Source organism: Sitophilus oryzae, unplaced genomic scaffold (assembly GCF_002938485.1).
Source record: "Sitophilus oryzae breed Bouriz unplaced genomic scaffold, Soryzae_2.0 scaffold_810_pilon_pilon, whole genome shotgun sequence".
NCBI lineage: Eukaryota > Metazoa > Arthropoda > Insecta > Coleoptera > Curculionidae > Sitophilus > Sitophilus oryzae.
The window spans coordinates 2,533,021-2,553,294 of record NW_022147429.1 but is presented as its reverse complement, the minus strand read 5'-3'; the positions used below and the strand labels follow the sequence as shown (position 1 = coordinate 2,553,294).

Below are 20,274 nucleotides of genomic sequence, written 5' to 3'. Positions count from 1 at the left end.
GAAGCTGGAATTTAAAACCTGGCAATGTATTTTCAAATTTGTATAGTTTACATGAAACTAGTTATAAATTAAACAAGAATTCATATGTGTCAAGTGACATGTCAAACAACCCCCAAAAAATGGTATCATTCACTCCTTTAGTTTTTTTTATTCAATAATGAAGAAAACAAAGTAAAGTTGAATGCAATAAACTAATTGGATTATGCTTATTTCAAAGGAAATAAATGACAAATTGGACAACATTAAGTTAAAGCTACCAAAATACAGAGGATGGTTTAATTTACATTGTCTAAAAAGATTTAATTGCTTCTGCCACAAGAAAGCTATCATTTAGCCAATGAAGCAAAGGACCTTGTTAGAAAACTGTAAATTCCAAATTTCTATATTTTATCAATTTTATTAATATATGAAATTATTAATATACATACAGGGTGAGTTTCCTACGATGTTCTCTATGAGTATCTCGGAAACTACTGGAGATAGAGAGTCGGTTAAATGGGGAAAGAATTGCAGTTTTGTGGGGTCATAAATAAGCGCCTTTCAGATTTTTGAAAAAGTGCATGGCTTACTAGATATTTACAAAAAAACAAATTTCAGCTATTTTAAAAATTGTCCCTAAATCCATTATAAGCTATTTTAGACAAAAAGTTTTCAGATGAAAGTTGTAGATAATCACATCCTTAATGAAATTGTGTCCTCCTCTTTTTTCTAAAGCCTGTCATCTTTGACATATGATACAAACATATGTTTTTTTAAATGGAAACCATAGTTGGTCATGACTTCATAAAAAGGGCCATTTTTTAAGCTTTTTAGCGATATAAGCTATAATATGTTTTCTTCGAAAAATTACTGAGTTATAGCCAATTCTTATCATTTTTAAACAATTTCACTTAGTTGGCCATGGAAACAAGTTCAATCGCCGTTGCCCTCAGAAATGTGAAGCTGACACATCCAAACTTTGTAAATTAAAATCAACAAAAAAATTAAATATGAATTTTTCAAATGAAGAAAAGCGTATAGATACTCGCGCATCAATAGAATGGTTCCAACATGACTTTCATTATGACCCTCCCCCCATAATGAAAGAAATGTTAAAAATTATTTATATCATAATTATGCAAACTCAGGGATAGGAAGAGGTAGACCAATTGGATTGACCTCCTCGATCACCTGACTTATCCATTTTAGATTTTTTTATGCGGTAAAGTTAACAATAAGGTTTAAAAAGGAACTTGTGAATTAAGAGAGGCACTCGAAGTGGCGGTACCAGAGAAGTTTAATTAAGTCGACTGGTCCTTCTGTGACGATAGGTAGAAAATTCAGTTTTAAAAAGATGCAACTCAAAACAATGGCGGATTTTTTAAGCATTTTCTAAAATAACTTAAAGTATATGTAGTGATATTATTTTTTTTAAGTTTTAGTTTGTGTATTTGTAAATTTTAAAATATTGACTTTTTATAAGTTTTTAATCATAACAGAATAAGAATACCATGCAATTTAAGTGAAATTAGTCAAGAAAGATAAGAATTGGCTATACCTAAATTTAACTTTTCTAACATGTCTTGAAACCCGTTCTCTAAAAAACGTAACATTCACCGGTCCACGTATCCTCCAAAATGTATGTTCAAGAAAACTTAAACCAATAATCCTACACGCTTTTCTTCATTTGAAAAATGCATATTTACAATTTTTGTTTATTTTAATTTACAAATTTTGGATGTGACAGCTTCACATTTATGAGAGCAAAGACGATTAAACTTGTTTCCATGGCTAACTAAGTGAAATTGTTTAAAAATGATAAGAATTGGCTATAACTCAGTAGTTTTTCGAAGAAAACATATTATAGCTTATATCGCTGAAAAGCTTAAAAATGGCGCTTTTTATGAAGCTATGGCCAACTATGGCTTCCATTTAAAAAAACATATGTTTGTGTCATATGTCAAAAATGACAGGCTTTAGAAAAAAAACGGTGGACAGAATCTCATTAAGGATATGATTATCTACAACTTTTATCTGAAAACTTTTTTTCTAAAATAGCTTATAATGAAATTAGGGACAATTTTAAAAATAGCCGAATTTCTTTTTTAAAATATCTAGTAACCATCAACAACCATGAACTCTTTCAAAAATCTGAAAGGCGCATATTTCTGACTCTCTAACTTTATAGTTTCCGAGATAACCATAGAGAACACCGTAGGAAACTCACCCTGTATATTTTATATTTATGGATGTGTTGATATGGTATATGTGTCATAATTGTTTTCATGGTTTTTCGTACCTTAACAATAGAATTATCCTATAAAAGCTTTCAAATGAATGACCCAAAACTTATGATGGGCTATTTATTCAAAAGGAACCATCAGCCAAAGATACTTGCAAACTCAAATTTCTGACTTTATTAAACTCATAATAACATGGGATAAAATGATGACCTGTTTGACAACACCGAATCCAAAAATATGAATGTGCGTCTACTCATTATTTTATTAAAGCATTATATTTTTACCTCAAATATCTCAAAGCTTCAATTTGACGCTTTTTTTGACTGTTTAAATAAACATAGCGCAATTAATAAAGAACAAATATAGAGATATCATGATATACTCGTATGTATATTCCATTAAACATCCTGAAGATTCTGTCCAGAGAAAACATCCAGTCCAGAGAAAATTGAAATATCCATTTCAGAGAAAAAGCGTTAAATAAAAAAAAAATAAAAGCAATGCATCTAAAGTTCATATCAAATAAACTTTTAGTCACGTGATTAAGCTTGACCGGCACAGCGTTGCCATTAATAATTTCTTTTAATTAAAATAGTTTAGGACACAAAAATAAATTAATTATAAATATATAAACAACTATTATTTACATCAACAAAACTCACCTTCTTAACAGCACTTAAGGGACATAAAGGGCCATTACTACCGCTTTTCCATTTAAAATATTCTAACCTTTTTTTTTAGAGTTTTTACGGTAGTTAAGCTATCTTTTACCACTTCGCATTAAAAGAAGTTCTAAAAAGAACAATTTTGATTTAAAGGTTGTTAGTAAAGATCTTTAAGCTTAAGGTATCACAACACTATTTATTTAAACCAAAAACTCGTAATACAAAACTAAAGTGTCAAAACAAATGACAATGTCAGGAAATAAATAAATAAATGTGGTAACTTGATATTTTTTAGAGCAGAGCTACCACCTGAATCCCCAGCGGAGAATTTAAATTCCAGTTAGTGAGCCCGGCGCCGAATATTTCCATGGTTGGCAACAATTAATTTAAAAATCGCACCCTCGATTAAGTTACTAAAAGTTTTAAATCAAATATCAAATATATAATAATAATAATAGCTCCCGTATATAGCATTTAACGCCTTGGGAGTAGCAAGGTCATTTACAGCTTGCCATGCTAGAGCCGTTCGGTCATGGTATAATACAAGGTAGGTAATGTGGCTAGTACTACGCTTCAACCGCCTATTACACAAGTATACACGGTTTTAGACCAGAGCAACTAAAAGCAATTTCTAAGATAATTTTTGGAGCTGAATCCAAATCAGCAGTCCATTTATTAAGATTGGTTCTAGTTTTCGAAATATTCAATAAATTCATTATTTTACTATTTTTGACCGTTAACGGTCACTTATTGAATTAAACAATATAAATCAGAAATGAACAGAGGTTGAACTGAGTCTTTTATACTGCTTGGGATCTGTTTTACGGATTAGGGTCCAACAGCAATCGCTCATCATGCCTTCGTCCCAAAATCCTTGGTATCGCCTTTCGATTTTCGCTATATTTTGGTGTAGCCGCTATCCTTGCTCGTTGCTCGTGTCGTGGCCCAAGTTTTGTGGAAAAAAATCAAGATGTGAATGCAGAAAATGTATATTGAGAGACTTTCGAGCTCCAATCTTGTGGTAATTTTGCAACAAATTGTCGATTACTTGCTTGTAATCCGGTGATTTATGATTACCGAGAAAGTTGTGAAAAACACTTTGAAACGATGCACATGCTGCTGCCTCATCAAGCGTTAAACATTTTGTAAACGTTGCGTCAGCCATTATTTTTCGAATATCAGGTCCGACAAATATTCCTTCTTTGATTTTTGCGTATGACAGTTTTGGAAACAACTTGGTTAAGTACTGGAAAGCCGGTCCTTCGCGATTGAGCGCTTTGACAAAGTTCTTAATAAGGCCAAATTTAATGTGAAGAGGTGGCAGTAAAACGACCTGTGGGTTTACAAGTGGTACAGAGGACACATTTTGGAAGATCTGAGTTCAGGGCATCAAATAACGTTAAGAATCGTTCTCATCTGCTCGGATCCAAAAGTTGACCCGACTTTGTAAACTTGTGTTATTACCTCAGGATTGTGAATCCCAAGTACTCATTTAAGGCCGAGTCGACCTAGGTACCCAAACTATTTTTATTTTAATAAAAATAGTCGGCTGATGAAATGCCGGGTGTAGGATGCGAACCCACAACTTTGAGATTGGTAGACGAGAGCCTGTACCTCTACGCCACCGGGCACCTTTATCAAATATAAACTATATAAACATATATGTTATTATACAAACTTATTAGTTTTTAAATCTGATATTGAGAGATGTAAAATTTATTTTTAGTTTAATTTTAGGAATAACTGCATCACTATACATATAATTATCATACTTGTTCATTTTATTACCCCAATTTTCTATAATTTCAATTTCCTTCATAATTTACTTTTCCTAGCAACAAGTGTTATCAGAATGTATATCTAATTCAGGACTTCGAAATGCCCAGTTGGCTATGTTTCGTGCCAAAATGTTTCACGCCAAAACAGGAGCAAAATTTATAGTAATAGGCCAAAACTGTCCCATATATCAGGAAACAATTCCATTAAAAATTTAATACTATACCTTTTCTGTAACATACTTGAACACTTTAGGAAAAAAGGGTTCCAATAAATAATTTATACTGTAGCTTTTGGGACAGCATAAATCTAATGTTATAAATCGATTTAATAAATAATTATTATCGAGATATAATATTAGTGTCATTTAAAACTGAAAAGTTGTAGTCATTTCCGGTGAAATAGGAAGTGACCAAAAATAATTGAATATGTCAATCAATCCTAATTTATGCCGTATACTAACATACCAAATCTCGGTTTCTTTATCTAAAAAAATAAAAAAATCTATCATCCCGTATACCTATTTTTACTACTTTGTTAAAAAATCAAGTGAGGTGAAAATATTATTTTGTATATATAAAATATAGTATTAATTTATTACTGATCTATCAAAGATTTGACCTGTTTGAAATATGCCCAGACTATACTATCCGTAATACTATGAAATACACAGAATAGTAAAAGTCGTAAAAAGCAAAATCACAAAAAATACTGAAATATCACAAAATATTTAAATGTATAAAATTAATTTAATATTTTGTTTTTTTGTTTAAAGTTTTAGTTAATTGGCGAATAAAAAACCTTTTTATTAATAAAACAGACATGGTGGGATTTTATTTGAAAAGAGCGAGTTTGAGAGTGGTAGTTTAAGACAGCTTTGGCCAATGCCTTACGAAATATTTGCGAATTTTATTTTTAAAATAGTATCTGCAAGTATTCTCCTTAAGAGTCTATTTCACTAGTCCGAAAAAGTAGCAAAATAAGCGTTCGGCATTTAACGTTTTATGTAAAACTAGTTAGGTATTTTTACACAAATGAAGAAGGAAATTAAAGATAAAGGATTATACTATATACGTATTGTAGCACATTTTTAGACAACTTCTTTATTTTATAGATTTTGATGGTCAAACATCAACAAAATATTCCTTATGTTCGGACTAAATTTTCTCGAAAATAAAGACATAATTTAAAATTCCGTTACAATACGGAAATAGATTGAAGTTTTGTGATTACAGTGATATATAATTTATATAGTTTTGTAACAAAGTGCTCGCTATTTTCTGGCAAATGCTGAAGCTCTGCAAACCTTAATCAAGCCTTAATCAAAGCACGTGTGTTTGGAATTTTGGGTGTCGCTTAACACGACAGGATCGGGCTAAGCCTTAGGCAGATTTCCGAAATTTCTTCTATATTTCCCTCTGCCAGACACCCGCTTTACCGGACCCCTGAGAGCAACTTGAACAGTACAGCGTAATAGATTCTTAAGATACTGTCTCAATTGATCACTAACAATGTGGTTTTAGTTATATCTATAACCTTTCTTTGACAACCCGTTTTTAGCTCTAAACCCAACTAGCATTTATAGTGGCAGATACGTAACTGCTACTATCAAAGCCACTACAAAGTGGGCGGTGACCATCGGCGGCTACGTCGTATATTCGCAGCTGCTAAGTAACTGCGACCAAAATGGGGAAAGATTTTGTGTAGCCGGGTAGTGTCTTAGGTAGTTTTTGCCACTAAAAGAGTTACTATGATGTGTTACTATAAAGTAGCCTACTGGTGAATGCGACTTATCCGTTACGAAGCTGCCCAGTCGCGGGTTCGTGGCAGCCAAGTGTTAGCCACCGACATGTGGAACTTTCGTTAAACTGTTGAACTTTATTCGCAGCGACCTCTTCATGCAATTTCACATTTCATAAAAATAATGTCATGATGGAAAATAATTATGGAAGCCATTATTACTTTTTCGTTATTTGTTATTTACCGTGCGATTTTAATGCCTGTTTTAGGTAAATTCCAGAACGCAATCAACTTTACTGATTAAAATAGTGGGTTTATATAACAAAATTCTCAAGCGCCCCTCAAAATATTTCAAATTATTAAATTATTTGCAATAGAAACTCATGTTTGTAATTAAAAAATAATAATAATTTACTTGAAACTGGGGTCAAACTTTAAAATATTAGTTCACAGTCAGAAATAACAAAATAACTAAGGAAAAAAGCTTTAATCTTAAAAGCTTAATATTTAGCTTAAAAACGTTGTTCGTCTAAAAATTCATGAAAAAAATATGGCCGTTTAATCCGAAAAATACTTTATAGTTCCATATGCTTCTACAAAGTACCGGGAACAATAACATATTAGGCCAACCCTACCCGTTTGGACCTTTAAAATCTTCGGATTGATAAAGTGACAATCGTAGCTATCCAAAGGCGACTTTATAGAAACAAGAACTTTTTTGGAACTACATGGTCAACGATTCTTTGGAACCATAAAGTGATTTTTCCAAGAAAGTTCCCTGCGCCACCAAATTGACGCTTAATTGGAGCGTTGCTACACCGATCGGGGTGGTACAAACCTTCCATTGGTGCCACTATAACGTTCCACCTTGTCCTTTGAAGTTATTTTTTACTTATTGTGCATTTTCTATTATTAGTGTTTCTATATTATTCAGACTACTTTATAGTGACCTAGGAAGGTAGCAGTAACCATTTTGCTACTTTCAATGCTACTATAAATTAGAAGTAACTAGGTGTCGTGGCCGCGACTAGCCCGTAACTTAAATTGTTACTATAAAGTAACAAAAACTTAATGGAGGCATTATGGTAGCACTTGTTGGTAACCCCTACTTTGAAAAGTTACTACAAAGTTTTTGGTCTTTTATGGTGTCATATTCGAAGATTCGGGTAGTTCCAGCCATTTCTTTAAATTACATGTTTGCGACTTGCAATCGGGGTGTTTATTTTCCACTTTTATGGTAGGTAGGAACTAACTGGTCACTCTCGAAATATACTTCAAAGTGACTATACCTTATAGAGTAACATTTTAAGTGGCGGAGTGGGCCTAGGAACTATACTTTAGGGGCAGTGACATTTTAAAAAGGACTGGGAACTATATTTGCTAGTTGGGAAATGTTTAACTATTATTTTCCAAGAACGGTTAATTTTAGATATATATATATATATATATATATATATATATATATATATATATATATATATATATATATATATATATATATATATATATATATATATATATATCAACGATTCTTTGGAACCATAAAGTGATTTTTCCAAGAAAGTTCCCTGCGCCACCAAATTGATATATATACCCTATATATATATATATATATATATATATAGGGTAGCGGGTAGGTACACTCCTACGATCCCGGTGGTGGGTTAGACCTACTTCAGGAATGCGTTCCTGCCCACGCGAGCCTTGATTTGCTCTCACACTCCTTTTTCAGAGAGAAGTCATGTCCTAACCTTTAATCCTACCAAAGATTCCTACTCTCCCTCCTCCCTCCTACCGGTCTGGCCGAATAGGCACTGTTGCCAGCAGTGTCTTCTGCGCTACAGTAACGACGTAAGACCTGTACAGCCAGCTACGCCTGCAGGGAGGCCATTAGGCCTCGGGGCGCACCCCCGCAGATCCCAGCAAGCCGACATGTGGACTAGCAATCCACACGTTGAGATCCTTTCTTTGCTCTCGATAAAGAAAACGAAGCCTCGGAACCCGCCCCCGATGTTGGGATTGCATCTGGGGGAAGACTGGTACAGTCCCTAGCACAGGAACGTGAAGCGAGTGGCACATCCTTGCGAAACGGAACCACAAGGCCTAGCACCTCCAATCAGGACACCCAAAGAAGTAGTTTGGACCAGCCGGACGCACGTCTTCAAGGCAGTCCCGCCATTTCTTGCAGAGGAGGAAGGCAGCATTGGACTAGAGAGATGAACCTTGCTCTGATGAATGCTTACTTCCACGTCACTGAGGGAGAGACAAAAAAATCCAAGTACAGATCCAAACTGCAGGAAATATGGAATACAACTTACCCTAATAAGCAATTTAGCTCTCAGCATTTAGCCGCGCAAATATCCAACATCAAGGCACGAAAACTAATATCAACAGACGAGCTAAATACTATGAAATCTGAAGCTAAAACAAGCCCTAACAGAAAATCTATAAACACAAGAACACCAAGACTTTCAGGAACTTTTAACCCTAGATTGCACTCATTAAACACCTACGCACCATCAGAAGAAGATATACAGCGAATAGAAGAACAGGAGAGTATATTGCTCATGTTTCAGGAAGCCAATCAAAACTATGAAGGGATACCGATGGGTACAAGGCCAAAAATACCAAGACTCAAAATGAATGCTGAATGTAAAACCACCATCACCTCAATTAATACTGCTCTAGAAAAATATTTTAATGAAGCGGACAGCCTTGAGAATCTCTGTCATAAAGTTTACTGCGCAGCTACACTAACCTGTAAAATTCTGAAGCAGGATAAATATAATTCGCCTGGAGGAGAACCCCAGAGCCCCCCATGGAAAAAACGGTTGGAAACAAAAATATCGAACTACCGAAAGGAAATAGGAATAATTCATAGTTATCTCAGTACCCAACAACCTAGCCGAAAACTTGTTAAGAAAATTAAAACGTGCGCGCGTAAACTTAAGGTGAAACCAGGGACCCTTTTACTGGAGCAAACATTGATACAAAGAGCGGAGACTCTAAAACAAAAAATAGCTGCTCTTGGAAAAAGACTGAAAAGATACCATAAAAGAACACTAAGATGTAAACAAAACACACTCTTCAACAATAATCAAAGACTGTTCTTCCGAAATCTTGAGGCCGAAATCACTGATGAACAACATGAACTCCCAAAAGAGACTGAGATGACAGAATTCTGGTCAGAAATTTGGGCTGAAAACATCCAACACGATCGGAAAGCACAGTGGATTAACATCGAAAAGGAGAATTCGGAAAAATACACGGAGATGCCCAACATCACAGTATCGAAAGACGACGTGCAAGCCACAGTAAAACGGATGAAAAACTGGACAGCGCCGGGAATGGACGGGATCCACAATTACTGGTGGAAGGCGTTATCAAATTCACACGAACCACTCGCACGCCTTATTCAAAATGCTATGAGAGACCCAAACAGCATACCCATATACTTCACGCAGGGGGAAACACATATGTTGCCTAAGAAAGGTGATTTAGCCAAGCCAAATAACTATAGGCCGATAACATGCCTTCCATCTGCATATAAAATTTTAACATCTATTTTATGCCATAAACTCAATTGTCATCTAAAACAAAATAATATTATGTCCTGGGAGCAAAATGGTTGCAAGCATAAAGGAAGAGGGTGTAAGGAACTGCTGATTATAGACAACATTGCCACCATGCAGGCAAGAAAACGTCAAAGAAACCTCTCTGTTGCCTGGATTGATTACCAGAAGGCATTTGACTCGGTTCCTCATTCCTGGCTGATGGAGATTTTGAAAATCTATAAAATTAATGAGCAAACCATCGACCTACTCCGGCACCTAATGGGTTCATGGCGCACCACACTATTAGTTAGAGGAAATACCAACTCTTACAAGACCAGAGAAATCCCCATCCAGAGAGGAATATTCCAGGGAGACAGCTTGAGTCCCTTGTGGTTTTGTCTCGCTATGAACCCGTTGAGTAACATGCTAAACCGAAGCGCATACGGATACAAGATTGACGACCGAACGAAGCTTACACATCTATTTTACATGGATGACCTCAAGTTGTATGCAAAAAGTCGAGAGCAGCTTGAGGGACAGCTTGAGCTGGTCAGAAGTTTCAGCCAGGGTATTTGTATGAGGTTTGGGCTCGATAAATGTGCGACTATCCATATAAAGAGGGGAAAGCTAACTGAAAGCGCAGACATCACGCTAGCGGACGGAAGCGAAATTCGAAATTTGGGAGCGGAGACTTCATACAAATATTTAGGCATACAACAAACCTACGAGCTGAAACAGAAAGACAATAAAGAGCAGGCCGAAAAGGAATTGGTACGAAGAACAAATAAAATATTAAAAACACAACTCGATGCCAAAAATAAGTTTACTGCATACAACATCTGGGCAGTACCGGTGCTAACATATACCGCCGGCATACTCACGTGGTCAAAAACGGATCTAGAAAGACTGGACCGGAAAATTAGATCTCTACTTACAAAGCATGGCATACTACACCCAAACTCGGCCATAGAAAGGTTGTACTTACCTAGGGATGAAGGGGGTCGAGGACTAATCAGTTTAGAGTCTGCTAGCCAGGAAGAAAGACAGAAATTACGAAAATATTTACTCACCAACAATGCACCTGTGTATAAAAGCATACGAGTCTTAGATAAAAACTATACATCACTCAACCTGGCTAGCGACCAAGAACCGGAAGCTGTAAATCTTGCTGGACAGATGAAACAGCGCTGGCAGAGTAAAGAACTGCATGGCAGATTTTACGCCTCCTTACACCAAGAAGATGTGGATTTCAAGGCCTCAAATACCTACCTAACAGCTGGATACCTCTTCCCAGGAACCGAAGGCGCAATACTATCCATTCAAGACCAAGTAGTAAAAACCCGAACATATGCACGGTATATATTAAAACAACAAGTTGAAAACACAAAATGTCGTTTGTGTAATATTAGTGAGGAGTCTGTACAGCACTTGTCTTCTGGATGCAGTAAAATAGCCGGGACCAGATACCTAGAAAGACATAATAACATGGGAAAAGTAGTGCACCAGTTGGTATGCCTGAATAAGGGCCTCCTTGACACATTTACCCCCCACCACATGTACGTTCCAAAAGCTGTATTAGAGAATAACACCACCAAGATATACTGGGACTTTACAGTAGAAACAGATATAGGAGTAGAACATAATAAACCCGATATGGTAATATGGAATAAACCTGAAAAAACCGCCATCATAATCGACTTCTCAGTACCGCAGGATTATAACGTGGCTAAAGCCTATGCAGATAAGATAAACAAGTACGCTGCACTTTCTCAGGAAATAAAAGCAATCTGGGAACTGCGGAAGGTGATTATAGTACCGTTAATAATAAGTGCCAATGGACTTGTGCACAAAATGACAAACCAACATATCAAAGAACTAAACCTCCCGAACAACACCATAATGTGGATGCAAAAAGCAGTTGTGCTTGGTACCGTCGGAATTATTCGAAGAATTGTCTCACCTTATTGACAATATTCGTCGTGCCCTTGGCTGGTTACAGCCCGGACATGGATATATATATATATATATATATATATATATATATATATATATATATATATATATATATATATATATATATATATATATATATATATATATATATATATATTATATTCAGTACCGGTTTTTGTGCAAAGCTGATTGTGTTCTCCTACTCTAGGTACCGTATGATCGAAAAAAACTCAACGATGGCTATGAAATAATGATCGCTGCCATTTTATATGTCAAATTATGTGGTGAATGTAATCCATGTTCATTTCATAACTGGACGACGTCTTTTTATCATTCGGTGTAATACGTTCAGGAACATGCAATGTAATTTATTTTGATGTATGTTTAAGGCATTGCTACTCTAGTTTGGTCTAGTAATCTAGTCTTCTTTTATTAGTACATCTAAAATTGAAGTAAAGCATCTTACTCATGGATCCCTCAAGTATATTATATAAATTAAAAAAAAATGTTCGTAAAGCTATTATTTAAAATATGTAAAATAGCATCTTATTTCTGCTCCATATTTATATTTCCAAGAAGAGCAGCTTCCAGTACTTTTTCCATTTTCCATAAGTAAAGAAAACATTGGACAAAAAGTCAAGAATATGACGGAAATGTCAACATTAACAATGAGAACGTAATAACGGTAACGGATATATTTACGATATATATTCCGAGAAATCTAATTTATCCCTCAAAATACCGTACTTATTACGTTACCGTATTTACTTAATGTTACAGGCACAAGAACTTTCTATTTACATTTTTTCATACGGTATCATGATCATGAGATATAGGCTCACTGGGTACAACAACCAAAACTGTTATCTCGGTCTTTCCGATATTCCGATTGTTCCGGTCTTCCGGTCCAACCGGTCTCTCGGTCCATCCGGTCTTCCGGTCCAGCCGACATACCGGTTCAGTATCGGTCCCACCGATCTAATTGTTGGAACCTGTATACCGGTTGTAGGACCGGTACTTTGTGGTACCGGATATACCTTACTGGAATCTTAGGACCGAACATCCCTAAATGTCAACTTTTGACATTTTCGAATATGGTTTATTTGAAATTATTCGTAATGTGCAAATTATTCGTAAAAAAATGCTTTTTCCAAATACATATGCTAATGAGCCATACTTGTTCCATTTGAAAAAATTGAGATATGATTAAAAATATGATTTGGGCATTTTTTAAAAGGCCAGGACAAAACATTTTAAATAAACTCATTGATTAAAAATTAGTACTTTTAACAAAGCCATGGCACTCTGGATTGAAATTTAAAATACAATTTTGTTAAAAAAAATGTTAAGACATATGATATGTCATTATATTCAGAGTGTCATTTTCTATCGAATAAAGTAAAAAAATACCGAAAGTGCCATTTAAAAGTCAAAAGTTATGGTCATTTCAGGTGAAACAGGAATTGGCCGAAAAGAATTGAAAACGTCAATCAATCCAAATTTATGTTATAAACTAACATACCATATCTCGCTTTTTTATCTAAAAAAATAAAAAAGGTATAGGAGTGAGACACTTTTGAGGCGCACCGGGTATACTGAGGTAAAACTAGAGCTTTACTTTTAAAAAACTTTGAAGTTGTCTGGGACTGATTAATATAATATGAATAAAAATTATTGTAAACTTTTTAACTTGAATTTATTTCATAATGCGTTATATAGGTATTAATATTTTCTTACAATGCTATTTAATTTGCTTCAAAAAATTCTAAGATATCTAGTTCCTCAGGAGCGTATTGATGGAAACATTTGATCATTTCAAATGCAGTATCTAACAGATTACTCTTTGTAACAGCGCATGTTTTGACTATATCATCCACTATTTTTTCCTGTTTGAATTTCGCTATTAACGTTTTGGATATGAAGTCTTTGTCAATATTTCCATCTTCAGTCATAAATTTCAGTTTCTTGCTACTACATAAAAGATGTTCCTTTAACTTCTCATTGTCGGGGTATTCTTTCTTTTTGATAATTTCAAGCAATACAGACTTGTCAATGCCAGTTTCTTTAACACAATCGTCATGGATTTGTTTCAGTTTAACTTTCTCTTCTTGAGTAAATAGTTCTCCCTTAAAAATAATTAATAAGCGTTTAGATAATAATTTTGGCTCCCCTGTTGATTTTACAACCAAGTCGTAAATAGGTTATCTAGCCTATAGGTCTGCCTATGCTGAATACACATGCCAAATTTTAACAATTTTGGTCAAGCGGCTTTTAAACTAATTTAAGAAAAACTGTATCTATTTTTTAATTGAAACTGAAACTGGTCACAATGCAAAACCAGGCAAGCGCCAATACACCCTAATTATACAGGGTGTCCCAGAAATAAGTGCAAGTATTTTAGGGGGTGGTAGATCTCGATAAAAGAAACATATTTTCTCTTTATCGTTTTTCAAATAAGTCTAAAATAAAGTTATTTTACTTCGAAAATTTTAAAAAAATGATTTCTTGCTAAAATTTTGAGAACCACTGGATCTTTTCTGGATTTTCTTTCTTGTAAATTTAATCTACTACTTATGTTGCCATATTATCAAGAAATTGTACAAAAAACTAAAAAAAAATTCAAAATTTTTTTCAAAAAATTCCGAATTTTCGAATTTTTTTTTTGCAAAAAAAACCTTAGGCGTGTTTCTTGGGTTAAACTATACTACCAGTTAAAATACTTGCACTTATTTCTGGGACACCCTGTATAGGGAATGTCATCGATCGTCATTTTCAAGCCAACTGAACGCCGTTTTTTTCGATCAAAGTATTTAATGAGTTTTAATTTAATTATATGCAGTTTTTCTTAAATTAATTAAAATCAGCTTGTCCGAAATTCTTCAAATTTGGCATTTCTTTTAAAAAACTGCAACTGTGAGTGCAAATGTGCACTTATAACGCCATTTGGTATTATTTCTCAAATTATGCGTAGAACGATTTTATTTAAAATTCACTTTGGCAGAGTGTGTTTAAGTTACCATATTAGTCATGTCAAACCAATCATTAAAATATCGTCGGCTTTATGATGAAAAGACGTACATATCTCGATTTTTGGCGATTTTGATATATCAACATCATGAAATTCCCCCGGGTCATTTTTTAACATAGCAAATTTGCGCATCCCAATATTATACAATGCCAAACCAAACCAAACCAATATTATACCTTCTTCATTTTATATTCATTTAAAAATTTTCCCCATCTCATTTGCTAGAATTATTCGTTATGACCAGGAGCGGATACAGGAATTTATTTTAGGTGGGGCCCAAATAAAAAGTCATGTAGAATTTTTTAAGACGCCATTTTTAACCCCAAAGCCTAATATTTAACCCAATATATAGATTTTAGGGGGGGGCGGGCCCCATGGGTCCCCCCTCTGTATCCGCCACTGGTTATGACGAAAAGACGTATGTTGAGATTGGACTTTTTGTTATATTAATTATTGTTATACCAATTGTTATGCTACAAGAAAGATGGAATTTGAGATAGGTCCTTTTGTTCTATCAATTGCTATACCAATTCTTATATTACAAGAAAGATGGAATTTGAGATATGTAGGTCCTTTTGTTTTAAGTTATGCATTAAAATGCATGCGAGAGAACATCACGCATTCCGGCTAACTATTTTGTGATGGTTGCTTAACACAATATAAAACATCTATTATGGCAGCAGCTCTCTTTTACAGTGTGATTTTAAGTCATATTTTTTCCCAAAAACCATGGTCAGAATGAGTTAGACTCTGGACATAGCTGTATTGGGTATCCAAAAAATTGTCCGAGAATAATTGCCCAAGGAAAATTGACCGAAAGCAAAACAACGAAACGAAGATTGCCCTAATGGAAAATTTCCCAAAATCATAATTTCCTTAAGAACGTTTTAGCGAACCAAAAAGTTGCCCGAAAAATACAGTACCTAAATTTCATCACATTCGGCATAAACTTTTATTTTTTTGGTTTTTATTAAATGGTCCTTGTGTTTCCATGCATTAGAACAATCTTTTACAAAAAAATGACATTTTGGGTAATTTTTATTTCTGTTAATTGTAATTCGATGATTTTTCTGTTCGGGGAAACATCTTTTCGGTTAACTTTCTTTCAATTGTTTTCGGGTAATTCTCCTTAGGTGAATTATTTTCGGGCAATTTTATTAAATCCGTTATATTGCTCATGCAGTAAAAATACAGGCGAAGTATTTATGGCCACTCAGCTGTTACCGGTAATTCGTGAAAGTTATAGAACAGTAACATAAAAACTATAGCTATTTTTTTCAACGTTACTTTCTAAACAAAACTTAGGGTTTATTATCACAACCAAACCTATAATATTATGAAAATATCAAGATCTGCAACTCCTTTGCACTGGTGATAAACCTGTCATTCAACTCAATTAACTAAATAATTATTAAAAATATATTAGTTAAAAATGTTTTTTTGTGTTAAAAAAACAATATTATCAAAATAAGCTAGATAAGAGTATTTAAACTTATTTTGTCTTTGCTTCTAGACTGAACATTGTCTTTGTTTTAAGTTGATTTAATCCAACCCGAACAAAAGTATTTCAAAATATTTGTGGTGATTTTTTGGTAAATTCTAGATATTTTCTTGTATGTATGTACTATATTTTCTTGTATGTAATTCATAATGTGAATATTATAGTGTTTTCTTATTAGGAACACTTTACCACGAGCTTTACCATCATTTTTAAATTTATTTTACATGCGCCTATGTATAGGTACTATTCGTTCGGAAATGAATTTATTATTATTATTACAATAAGACCTATCTCTACTAAACAACTAAAAATAAATTTATTATTAGAATTTACGCTCAATTTATCTTCAAAACGTGTCCTGAAGGTCTCCGTTTAAGTGTTAATACAAAAACACTATTAAAAAATTAAAAACTTTACATTTAATGGCCAAATAAAGTAAGTGATTTTCTTTAAATTGCTCACCTGAAAAGTGCCAAAAATCGAGATACGCCTTTTCGTCATAAAGCCGATGATATTAATAAAAAAGGAGTCTTTTTCGTTCTTATAAATTAATGGCAGATAAAACTTCTTAGCACATTGGTGAAGGAATTATTTATCTAGCATATTTTCATCATTAATATTTAATGTTAGAGAAAAATATATTAGTGTTCTAAAATTAAAAAAAATAATTTGTGAGTTATTAACACAGATGTATATTTTTAAAACCATAGTTCTGTAAACAAATTCACTCTTTACAAGAGAGAATAAATGATTAACTAAAAAATAACACATCAAAAATGTTCGGTTGAGAAATTTGCAAAAATAATTTGTTGGAAATTAACTAATTTAAATTAAACTAATATTACCAACTTTAACTAATTCCAGGACATTTAAAAATTAAATAGTTATATATTAAGTATTTTTCATTTATTTTTATTAACAATAAATTAAATAATTCCTTCACCAAATTGTACAGATTTATAGCAACAATTATTAAAATATCTACTTCGCTTCAACTTAATCAGTTTCATTTAACAATTTTATACAAATTCATATTCAATAAATACATAATATATCTAAACATACCTTAATTGCTACCAAGAAAAGTTGTAAAGCCAAAAAATACTTCAAAATATTATGATCCATTTTCAACCCAAAAAATATGATACTAGTAAAATATAACCGACAATTTGTTATAGAATGATTAAGCGAAGTTTTTCGTTATTTATATACAAAATTGAAAATAAAATATTTGATTTAAATATCTGATAAAAAAAATGTATGCCGGTTCTTAGTTAATGATCCTTTAAATTATTTTTTTTGCATAATAATTTTTGTTCTACTAAAGTAGATATTAACAACATTGATATTTTAAATTGAACTACATCCCACAGTAATTATGGATTTCCCAATGATAGCTTTTTATTTTGATATTAACTCTCTATTTGACAAAATTCTTGCTCAATTATTTATTGCATTTAAATATCATATACAGGCTGTTTTAAAAAACATGTACCATCTCTCGTGATGAGATTCCTCATATAAAAATAAGATATACTTTTCATATAAATATAGGACCGATTCTGCTTTGTTTCGTAGCTAGAGAGTTAAAAAAAATTATTGTTTTCTTATTTATTATAATTTTCTTCCAAGTGCCCTTCAGTAATATGAATATGAATGAATTTTGAGGGTAAAAGTTACTACAAGTGCGACATATTTGATCGACATAATGATCCGAAAGGGAAGATCAACATTAGATAATTTAATTTTTCGCGAAAATGAAGTATCCAAATCATTCATTCAACAATCGTATTATTAGACATAGAAAAGGCATTTGACATGACCTGGAGATTTGGAATTATGAGTAAGTTACATAAATGGGGTTTTCGTGGAAGTTTACCTTAATATACCGGGTGCGTCTCAAAAGTGGCTCACCCATATAATTTTTTTATTTTTTCCGATAAAAAAACGAGATTTGGTATGTTAGTATATATGACATAAATTAGGATTGATTGACGTATTCAACTGTTTTTGGTCACTTCCTGTTTCACCGGAAATTACTACAACTTTTGATTTTTAAAAGGCACTGTGATACTTACCTGTGATACTCTAATCCAACTGTGATTTACATTACTTTTCTTGTTGTTTGTTTTTTCTCCTACTTTTTTTGTGTTTGTTTTTGATCTTTTTGTCACTCAACCTGAAATGTTTATGTCAAGGTAGATTTTTTAAATTTTGAATTGCCCTTCTAAGTGTAATCCTTTGAGTGTCCTTGAGGGATCCCCTGTAATTGCATTCTTATCAATAACGAGTTGTACATGGCTAATCATCCTGGTGATCGATGCCTGGAAAAAAAAAGTGTCAACAGATTCACCAGGGACGTGTATATGGGTTATCATCAGGAATATTTTACTAAAAAAATATATGCGCCACTGCCTTTTTTTCTCTTGTTACTAAATTTGTTTAGACCGTTTAATACCGATTAAAAGTTGTCTGTCATTTTTTCGATTTTGGCCTCCTTGATGAGATAAACGCAATTTTATTAATTTGCCTTAGCAACCTTTAAAAAACCATTATCTTTTTAATTAGCTGCAGGTAGCACTAAACATCTCTAGCATACAGAAATACATAAATTTAAAAAAAAAGATAAATTAGCTTGAGTAAATAACATATTAATTTTATATTTATTTATTTAATTTTATTAATAGTAATGCATAGATACCAGTTTTACTGGGATTTAAGTAAACATCCTCCATAAGTTTCCTAACAAAAAGAAAAAGTGAGTGGAGCACATGCTTTTTTTCGAAAAATACTCCGTTCATAACCTAAATGCACGTCCCTTATGAATCTGTCGACACTTTTTAGCATTTAAATATGTTGCACTTATAGTAACTTTTACCACAGCTTTTACCCTCAAAATTTAATTTGAATGGCTAAGAGAATTTCGAGGAAATATTATAACAAATGAAAAAAAAATGAAGAATTTAACCCTTTGTAGCTACGAAACGAAGCAGAATCGAACCTATGTTGATATGAAAAATAGGTAAATCATATTTTCACATGAGGAATCTCCTGGATAGATAGCACATGTTTTTTGAAACACCCTGTATACCTACATTTTCGAAGAATAAAGGCGTCAGAGTTAGCTTGGAAAAGAAGATCGCTGTCATTTGAGGCCAACTTGAGGCTGTTTTTTCTAATCAACCGTACTACTCTACTCGTCTACGCTCTTTAATTTTCCGTTACTTTATCAAAGTTTTTCTTTTCATACATTATTTATACAGGGTACTACAAATTCTAGGTACGAGCATTGGTATATCGGGAATCGCAATAGATACGAACAAACGAACATTGTTATATTGGGGCAAAGTTGCACATTGGGATGTTCACCAAGATGCCATCAAGAAAGTTTTGAAAATTTCAAGGATTGCTGAGTTATTTGGCCAAAACAGATTTTTTGAAAATCAACTTTATTTTTTTATCTCGTTACTTTTTAGAAAATCTAAAAACTAAATGCACATTCTCATAGCCACTTTATCACGGCTACCTGTTAGTATTTTTAGGTTTTCAAATTAGCTGATAATTTTTGAGATACATAGGCCAACTTATTTTTTTTAATACCGACTTGCATTTTTTATTTCAGGTTTTGAAAGTATTCAGTCTCCTGAGTACAATCACATGCCACACTTAGTTTTTTTTGTCAGGGGGGGGGGGCATTACTTAAAGTCATTTGTAAAAATGAAATCAATACACCTCAAACCTAAAAATTTAGAGCAGAGAGTACAAAATGTATTCGGAAGTATAAAAAGATCTTTTTTTCCTTAGATTTTATAGGCCTTAATTTTTTGCTTCTTGT

The 20,274-nt window shown here is 33.2% G+C and overlaps 2 protein-coding genes across 2 annotated transcripts in view; both read right to left on the bottom strand.

Moving 5' to 3' along the window:
* Positions 1-20,274, bottom strand: part of LOC115889083 (B1 protein-like) — a 290,836-nt gene that overhangs the window by 161,380 nt on the left and 109,182 nt on the right. The gene's annotated exons all lie outside the window — the stretch shown is intronic.
* On the bottom strand, positions 13,590-17,614 carry LOC115889048. Its single transcript, XM_030908967.1, has 2 exons — positions 17,505-17,614; positions 13,590-14,036 (listed from the first exon to the last, which is right to left on the bottom strand). Exons 1-2 carry the CDS (start codon positions 17,562-17,564, stop codon positions 13,656-13,658), a joined length of 441 nt encoding a protein of 146 aa, XP_030764827.1. The 5' UTR covers positions 17,565-17,614; the 3' UTR covers positions 13,590-13,655.

What these genes read in the sequence shown, in the direction of transcription:
- LOC115889048 (XM_030908967.1), bottom strand. Translation starts at nt 17,564, where the DNA reads ATGGATCATAATATTTTGAAGTATTTTTTGGCTTTACAACTTTTCTTG. An exon ending in TTTTCTTGGTAGCAATTAAG is followed by an intron (nt 14,037 to 17,504) that starts GTATGTTTAGAT and finishes ATTATTTTTAAG; the next exon opens with GGAGAACTATTTACTCAAGA.